Source organism: Schistocerca americana, chromosome 1 (genome assembly GCF_021461395.2).
Source record: "Schistocerca americana isolate TAMUIC-IGC-003095 chromosome 1, iqSchAmer2.1, whole genome shotgun sequence".
NCBI lineage: Eukaryota > Metazoa > Arthropoda > Insecta > Orthoptera > Acrididae > Schistocerca > Schistocerca americana.
In genome coordinates this window covers 1,259,855,208-1,259,864,033 of record NC_060119.1, presented here as the reverse complement: position 1 = coordinate 1,259,864,033, position 8,826 = coordinate 1,259,855,208, and the positions used below count along the sequence as shown (strand labels likewise).

At 48.6% G+C, this 8,826-nt stretch overlaps 1 protein-coding gene across 1 annotated transcript in view; it reads right to left on the bottom strand.

Moving 5' to 3' along the window:
- Positions 1 to 870: 870 nt before the first annotated feature.
- The window catches only part of LOC124598849 (chondroitin sulfate N-acetylgalactosaminyltransferase 2-like), a 116,932-nt gene continuing 108,976 nt past the window's right edge, over positions 871 to 8,826 (bottom strand). Inside the window, exons 7-8 of the mRNA XM_047136031.1 lie at positions 5,114 to 5,261; positions 871 to 1,695 (exon numbers count right to left, since the gene is read on the bottom strand). Coding sequence (XP_046991987.1) covers positions 1,573 to 1,695; positions 5,114 to 5,261 — 271 coding nt within the window. The 3' untranslated portion in view covers positions 871 to 1,572. The remainder of the gene's footprint in view (positions 1,696 to 5,113; positions 5,262 to 8,826) is intronic.

Sequence of the window (8,826 nt, the reverse complement as noted above, 5' to 3'; positions counted from 1 at the left end):
GAGATTGGAATACATACAGTAAATAATTGATGACGTGCAGGTAGGTTTCTAAAAAGAAGGTCGCTTACCGAATCCTCTTCTGACCGCTTCTTGAGTGTTTTTCATTGTCTGCTAACCTAGAGCTCTTACCTAGCTGAACTAAGGGACGAGTTAGATAAGATCCGCCATAGTGCTAGTTAGCTTGAGATAGTCTAAAATGCCAAAAAGAATCCCCAGTTGGAGATGGAACAAGAAATTTTCTTTAATTATAAGTTACATAAAGTCTAAAAATTCCAACAGTGAGTTCCAATATGTATATTACTTCGTAGAATACATTTCTAGTATTGATTGTCAAAGAAAATTATTATTAAAACGACCAAGCTCACAAGGAGATGTTGCTGTGATAAAATCTTCTCGGGTTGACAGCCGAGTCAGCGCGTTGTTCTCCAGCAACGTTTCAGCAAGTTTCTTACATGCCATCTTCAGGCGAAGATTCACCGAGAAAGCCTGCATTCTCAGAGATGTTGCTGTGTCTACAGTTGTGAACCTTTGAAGTACTGCCGATGTAGTGCGCCGTACTGCACATTAGGATATGGCGAAAAATCCACAAAACTGAAATACTTTGTGTATTAATAACCATTTCTAACTGAAGACCGAATTTGTATATAAATGAACTGCATTCTCACAGTTTTGTTGTTATGTTCTTCACAAAATACTTCTACGTGCTATTGTATTTGTTCATTAAAAACAGATTGAACGTGGAATGAATGCATGCTACTATGTTATGTTATGTGGTTAGAATCATATACTTTATTTTACAGACTCAGATTAAGTACAAAATATTTATTCCTTGCTACTCTACACAGTTTCGTACACAGTTCAAGACTCGTTTGTGAGGTGAGCCACTGTCAGTCTACTTAGTACCATTGATTCGCAGGTCTGAAGCTCTGTGGCTGTACCACTGCCATTCTATGGAGACGTTTTGACCATGCGACGGATCTCACTTTAAAGCACAACGTGAAACGTGTGTGTGGGTGAGCATCATCCGCCAGCCGACGTTTTGGCACATCCCATGGTATAATTGGAGCTGCTTCAGCGGCACTTGTGATGTTTTGCTGAGGGCATTCGCCCCAAGGCAGGAGACTTTTCGGCCGTGAAATGTGAGTCGAACGTCAGCTGTAGCACAACTTACAGCACTGCCAGCTATATAAGACGTTTTGTTTAGAGTACACATACAGAAACAGGCAACTTTTATACTGCAAACCGGACTTCATCGTCAGGGGAGGCATCATTTGGCCAGTTGTGCATGTGTCGTTTCTGTAAGGTCGCCCGACTTCAGGCAGGTGAAGTTTCGGCCGCGGGACGTACTACATCGTCAAGCATTGCTGAAGTCGAGGAAGGCAAGCAGCCGGAGCTGCGAACGTTCTGTTTCGGCGAGGGCGCACTTCCACAGGAAGAGGGTTTTGACGTAGTAGTAGGGGTAGTCCACCATTAGGTTTGGAGCACGAGTGGCCCCAGCTGGATACACAACGCTTCAGTGAGATGACCCGTTCTTAGGTAGACGACGTTTCGTCCACTAAACGTAGTCCATCGTCAGGCGTGGCGCGCCTCGTCGCGGAAGGCGAGCAGCCCCAGCTGCGCGTGCGACGCTTCGGTGAGGGCGCGCATCCTCAGGCAGGCTCGCAGCTGTTCCGCGGGCAGCCGCCGACTGCACTCCTGCGAACATGTCAACGCTTTTCTGACACCTACACATACGAAGGTGGTTCGAAATTCAAGGAAAAGGTGTATTCAGGAAGTCAAAGAGGTACACATTTACTCGGGCAATTATACATATTACGGGGACTATTCCAAAAGTAAGGTCCGTTCGGAAATGGAAGCCACCGTGAGAACCAAAAATATTTTATTTGCTACAGTTACCTACACCTTCCAGCTACTTCTCTACATAGTCGCCGCTCCGACTTACACATGTGACCTAGCGTTGTACCACCTTTCCACTACCCTCGTCATAGAAGGCAGCCGCCTGTACTTCGCGCCAATTGTCTGCGCTTGTCTACAGCTCGTTGACTGTGACAAGAAGTTGTCTTCAAAGCCAGCAGTCCGTGTGAGCAGAGATGAAACTCAGGGGCATCCAGTTACAAGCTGTATTGTGGGTGGGCAAACACTTCCCATCGAAAACGCTACAGGAGCATCTTTATTGCCCCTGCAAGGTTCGCAGGAGAGCTTCTGTAAAGTTTGGAAGGTAGGAGACGAGATACTGGCAGAAGTAAAGCTGTGAGTACCGGGCGTGAGTCGTGCTTCGGTAGCTCAGATGGTAGAGCACTTGCCCGCGAAAGGCAAAGGTCCCGAGTTCGAGTCTCGGTCGGGCACACACTTTTAATCTGCCAGGAAGTTTCATGCCACAAGCAGTCGAGCGTCCACACCTTATTAAACAACGTGTAGGCTGACGGCTTGCTTGCTCTGTAAGGAAATATAGCCGGCAATCTGTCGTCTGACAGAGTACAGTGCAGTGGGAGGCACAAGTGTTTCAGAGCACTCCATTCAGCGCACGTGATTGAGCATCGGCCTATGCAGCAAAAGGCGCCCCCCTCCTCCCCGTCTTTCCATGGTATCTCAACGACATCGTCAGTTACGACTGGAGTGGGCATTCAGTCATCGAGAGTGGACCGTGGATCAATGGGAACTTGTCGCATAGTGGATGTATGACGTTTCTTGTTACATATTATGGATAACCATGTCTAGAAACGCCATCATTCAGGTTGATCAAAACATGCACTGCACTGCAGGTGCTTTCCTGTAAATGCAATATTGTGGGCTTCCAAGGGACATTTGGCAGTAATCGAAGGCAGCATAACAGCTTTGGGCTGCATGAACATTACTGTGGACCACGTCCATCCCTTCATGCTTGATGTCTTCCCTGAAGGGAGGATGACGGTTCAATCTCGCGTCCGGCCATCCTGATTTATGATTTCCCTGATTTCCCTAAATCTCTCCAGGCAGATGCCGGGGTGGTTCCTTTGAAAGAGCACGGCTGCCTTCCTTCCCGTCCTTCCCTAATCCGATGAGACCGATGACCTCACAGTTTGGTCTCCTCCCCCAAACAATCCAATTTTCCCTGACGGCGATGTTATACACTCCTGGAAATGGAAAAAAGAACACATTGACACCGGTGTGTCAGACCCACCATACTTGCTCCGGACACTGCGAGAGGGCTGTACAAGCAATGATCACACGCACGGCACAGCGAACACACCAGGAACCGCGGTGTTGGCCGTCGAATGGCGCTAGCTGCGCAGCATTTGTGCACCGCCGCCGTCAGTGTCAGCCAGTTTGCCGTGGCATACGGAGCTCCATCGCAGTCTTTAACACTGGTAGCATGCCGCGACAGCGTGGACGTGAACCGTATGTGCAGTTGACGGACTTTGAGCGAGGGCGTATAGTGGGCATGCGGGAGGCCGGGTGGACGTACCGCCGAATTGCTCAACACGTGGGGCGTGAGGTCTCCACAGTACATCGATGTTGTCGCCAGTGGTCGGCGGAAGGTGCACGTGCCCGTCGACCTGGGACCGGACCGCAGCGACGCACGGATGCACGCCAAGACCGTAGGATCCTACGCAGTGCCGTAGGGGACCGCACCGCCACTTCCCAGCAAATTGGGGACACTGTTGCTCCTGGGGTATCGGCGAGGACCATTCGCAACCGTCTCCATGAAGCTGGGCTACGGTCCCGCACACCGTTAGGCCGTCTTCCGCTCACGCCCCAACATCGTGCAGCCCGCCTCCAGTGGTGTCGCGACAGGCGTGAATGGAGGGACGAATGGAGACGTGTCGTCTTCAGCGATGAGAGTCGCTTCTGCCTTGGTGCCAATGATGGTCGTATGCGTGTTTGGCGCCGTGCAGGTGAGCGCCACAATCAGGACTGCATACGACCGAGGCACACAGGGCCAACACCCGGCATCATGGTGTGGGGAGCGATCTCCTACACCGGCCGTACACCACTGGTGATCGTCGAGGGGACACTGAATAGTGCACAGTACATCCAAACCGTCATCGAACCCATCGTTCTACCATTCCTAGACCGGCAAGGGAACTTGCTGTTCCAACAGGACAATGCACGTCCGCATGTATCCCGTGCCACTCAACGTGCTCTAGAAGGTGTAAGTCAACTACCCTGGCCAGCAAGATCTCCGGATCTGTCCCCCATTGAGCATGTTTGGGACTGGATGAAGCGTCGTCTCACGCGGTCTGCACGTCCAGCACGAACGCTGGTCCAACTGAGGCGCCAGGTGGAAATGGCATGGCAAGCCGTTCCACAGGACTACATCCAGCATCTCTACGATCGTCTCCATGGAGAATAGCAGCCTGCATTGCTGCGAAAGGTGGATATACACTGTACTAGTGCCGACATTGTGCATGCTCTGTTGCCTGTGTCTATGTGCCTGTGGTTCTGTCAGTGTGATCATGTGATGTATCTGACCCCAGGAATGTGTCAATAAAGTTTCCCCTTCCTGGGACAATGAATTCACGGTGTTCTTATTTCAATTTCCAGGAGTGTATTTCAGGAGGATAACTCTCTATATCACAAGGCTACGATCGTGCTACACTGGTTTGAGAGGACTGGTAGTGAACTCACGTTGATGTCTTGCCCACCGAATTCGCGTAATCTGTACCTGACACAACACATCTGGGAGGCTTGCGTGCTTGATCAGCGTCCACAACCCATCGGTCCATAACTTACGGGAAGTGTATGACATGCACGAAGGCGTCTGGTGCCACATGTCTCGGGAAACCAACGAAGGACTTGTCGCATCTACGTGCCGCATAAAATCGCTGATGTATTTCGCTCCAAAAGTGGATCAACAAACTACTGAATGGTTGGTCATAACGTTTTGTCTCATCAGTGTTTGCGGAATATTATGAAGATATCTGGATGGTTGTCTAGTGACTCCCTACGTCATCGCGATCCTAGTCGGCTTTTACCGGCAGGAAGTACCTTGTCTCTCGCTTGACTCCATACCACTCTAGACCGCTATCAATACTTTTCATTTTGAATGTCTGGTGCTCCACATGAAGCTATAGCGAATGCTGCACATAATGAATATGGCTGACGTCAGCAAGCAGTGACAACCGCCGCTCACCTTGGGGTGCCATAGGCGGAAGATGCCGGGGTCCGTGGCGCGCACCACCTTGACGGGCGATCGCACGTGGCGCCGGTACAGCGACACGCCCTCCCCACCCCAGCCGGGTGGGTCCTCCGCCGGGGTGGACGCCTTCAGGAAGTCAGACCTGTAAAACATACCCCTGCCTGTAATCACGTCTGTAACAAATCCACACATTGTGCTGCCGCTGGCAAACTGGCACACTTGGCGAATGTGACAGCCGCTAACCATCATTGAGTTCCCAGTTGTAGTTAAGCTCGATTTCACCAAACGAATTTCACTTTGTTCACTGATTCTCGGTTTTATAATTTTCATTCTCAACATCAGCATCACATAGCCGACGCTTTCTCACAGCAGCCAACGTTACTTTTTTTATATCTATAATAAAGTCCATTACGTAGTAAATGCAATGAACTCCGTAAGAGTAATACACTACTGGCCATTAAAATTTCTACACCAAGAAGAAATGCAGATGATAAACGGGTATTCATTGGATAAATATATTATACTAGAACTGACATGTGATTAAATTTTCACGTAATTTGGGTGCACAGGTCCTAAGAAATCAGTACGCAGAACAACCGCCTCTGGCCGTAATAGCGGCCTTGATACGCCTGGGCATTGAGTCAAACAGAGCTTGGATGGCGTGTACAGGTACAGCTGCCCGTGCAGCTTCAACACGATACCACAGTTCATCAAGAATAGTGACTGGCGTATTGTGACGAGCCAGTTGCTCGGCCACCATTGACCAGACTTTTGAATTGGTGAGAGATCTGGAGAAAGTGCTGGCCAGGCAGCATCGAACATTTTCTGTATCCAGAAAGGCCCGTACAGGACCTGCAACATGCGGTCGTGCATTATCCTGCTGAAATGTAGGGTTTCGCAGGTATCGAATGAAGGGTAGAGCCACGGGCCGTAACACATTTGAAATGTAACGTCCACTGTTCAAAGTGCCGTCAGTGCGAACAAGAGGTGACCGAGACGTTTAACCAATGGCACCCCATACCATCACGCCGGGTGATACGCCAGTATGGCGATGACGAATACACGCTTCCGATGTGCGTTCACCGCGATGTCACCAAACACGGATGCGACCATCATGATGCTGTAAACAGAACCTGGATTCATCTGAAAAAATGACGTTTTGCCATTCGTGCACCCAGGTTCGTCGTTGAGTACACCATCGCAGGCGCTCCTGTCTGTGATGCAGCGTGAAGGGTAACCGCAACCATGGTCTCCGAGCTGTTAGTCCATGCTGCTGTAAACGTCGTCGAACTGTTCGTGCAGATGGTTGCTGTCTTGCAAACGCCCCCATCTGTTGACTCAGGGATCGAGACGTGGCTGCATGATCCGTTACAGCCATGCGGATAAGATGCCTGTCATCTCGTCTGTTAGTGATACGAGACCGTTGGGATCCAGCACTGCGTTCCGTATTACCCTCCTGAACCCACCGATTCCATATTCTGCTAAGAGTCATGAGATCTCGACCAACGCGAGCAGCAATGTCGTGATACGATAAACCGCAGTCGCGATAGGCTACAATCCGACCTTTATCAAAGTCGGAAACGCAATGGTACGCATTTCTCCTCCTTACACGAGGCATCACAACAACGTTTCACCAGGCAACACCGGTCAACTGCTGTTTGTGTACGAGAAATCTGTTGGAAACTTTCCTCATGTCATCACGTTGCAGGTGTCGCCACCGGCGCCAACCTTGTGTGAATGCTCTGAAAAGCTATTCATTTGCATATCACAGCATCTTCTTCCTGTCGGTTAAATTTCGCGTCTGTAGCACGTCATCTTCGCTGTGTAGCAATTTTAATGGCCAGTAGTGTGCAATCTTAGTGTACTCGGATAGTATGGTTACGTAAATAAATTTATACAGATACCCCGTTATTAATTGGCCACTTAGTGCCATTTAAATCTGCATACATTCTACGCAAGACCCCATACGGTGTACAATGGAAGGTTCCTTGGAGCACTGTTAACAATTCGCTCTCCTGTACCACTCGCAAATGGAGCGAGAGAAAAACGACTGCTTGTATGCTTCTACACGAGAGCTGGTTTCTCTTACCCCGTCTTCGCGGTCTTTCTGCGAACTCTACGATGGCGACAGCAGAACCGTTATGAAATCTGTCAAAAATTCTGGTTCTCAAGGCATTCTCAACAGTGCTTTGCGAGAAGAAGTTATCACTCTCTCCATGGAAACGCATTTGATTTCACGCAGCAGTTCTGTATTATTCGAGAGTTGATCGAACCCGCTGGGAACAGGCGTAGCAGCATCTCTCTGAATTCCTCAAATGTCTTCCTCTAGTCCGGTCTGCTGTGGATCCCGAACAAACGAGCACTACTCAGTAATGGAACGGCCATCTGATTTGTACTCTGTCTCCTTCATAGAAAAGCAGGACTTTACTAAGAACTCACCCAGTCAACCAGGACGACATTTGCTCTTTCTTACAACCGGCCTTATGTACTGGCTCCACTTTATTGACCTGCCTGTGTCAAGCAACACACTAATAATACCGTGGTCTAACAATACAAGATTTTTTCCTGCACATTGGCATTAATTTTTATTTCCTCACAATAAGGTCGAGCCACATCAAAGAGAAATTCTTTCTAAGTCATCTTGCACCATCCTTTTCGACTTTTCTTTTTGGGTCATGGGCCTTCTAACTGCTTTGATGCAGCCAGCCAAGAATTCCTCTCTTACGCCATCTCATGTACTCGGAGTATCATGCACTCTAAGTCCTCAATCGTTCTACATCTACATACGTACTCCGCAAGCCACCGTATGGTGCGTGGCGGAGGGTACCCTGTACCACTACCAGTCATTTCCTTTCATGTTCCTCTCGCAAATACAAGGAGGAATAAACGACTGTCTGAATGCCTCCGTACAGTGCCTAATCTCTCTGATCTTACGAGGGGCGTTTGAAAAGTCCATGCAAAAATAAAAACCTACTTACGTTTTTGAGCTAAACCTTTTTTCCATTTTTCGACACAGTCTCCTTTTAGACTTACACATTTCGTCCAACGCTCTTCTAATTTGTTGATCCCTCCGAATAATAGGAATTTCCAAATCTGCAAAATAGCTATTAGTTGCCTCAATCACCTCCTCGTTTGAGTAAAATCTTCGTCCCGCTAGCCATTTCTTCAAATTGGGGAACAAATAGTATTCCGAGGGAGCCAAGTCTGAAGAATAGGGGAGATGTGAAACAAATTGGAATCCTGTTTCCATTAATTTTGAGAATCACAACTGCTGAGTTGTGTGCTGGTACACTATCGTGATGCAAAAGGACTTTTTTGCTGCCCAATCGCAGGCGTTTCTATTGCAGCTCAGTTTTCAGACAGTCCAATAACGATGAATAATATACACCTGTAATAGTTTTACGCTTTTCCACATAGTCGATGAGGATTATCCCTTGCGAATACCAAAAGACAGTCACATAACCTTTCCGGCCGAAGGAATGGTCTTCGCCTTTTTTGGTGCAGATTCTCCCTTGGTAACCCATTGTTTAGATTGCTGTTTGGTCTCTGAAGTATAGTAATGTATCCATGTTTCATCCAAAGTGCCGAAAGGACGCTTAAAGTCCTGTGGATTCTTCCTGAACAGCTGCAAACCATCCTTGCAACACTTCACACGATTCCGTTTTTGGTCAAGCGTGAGCAATCGCGGAACCCATCTTGCGGATAGC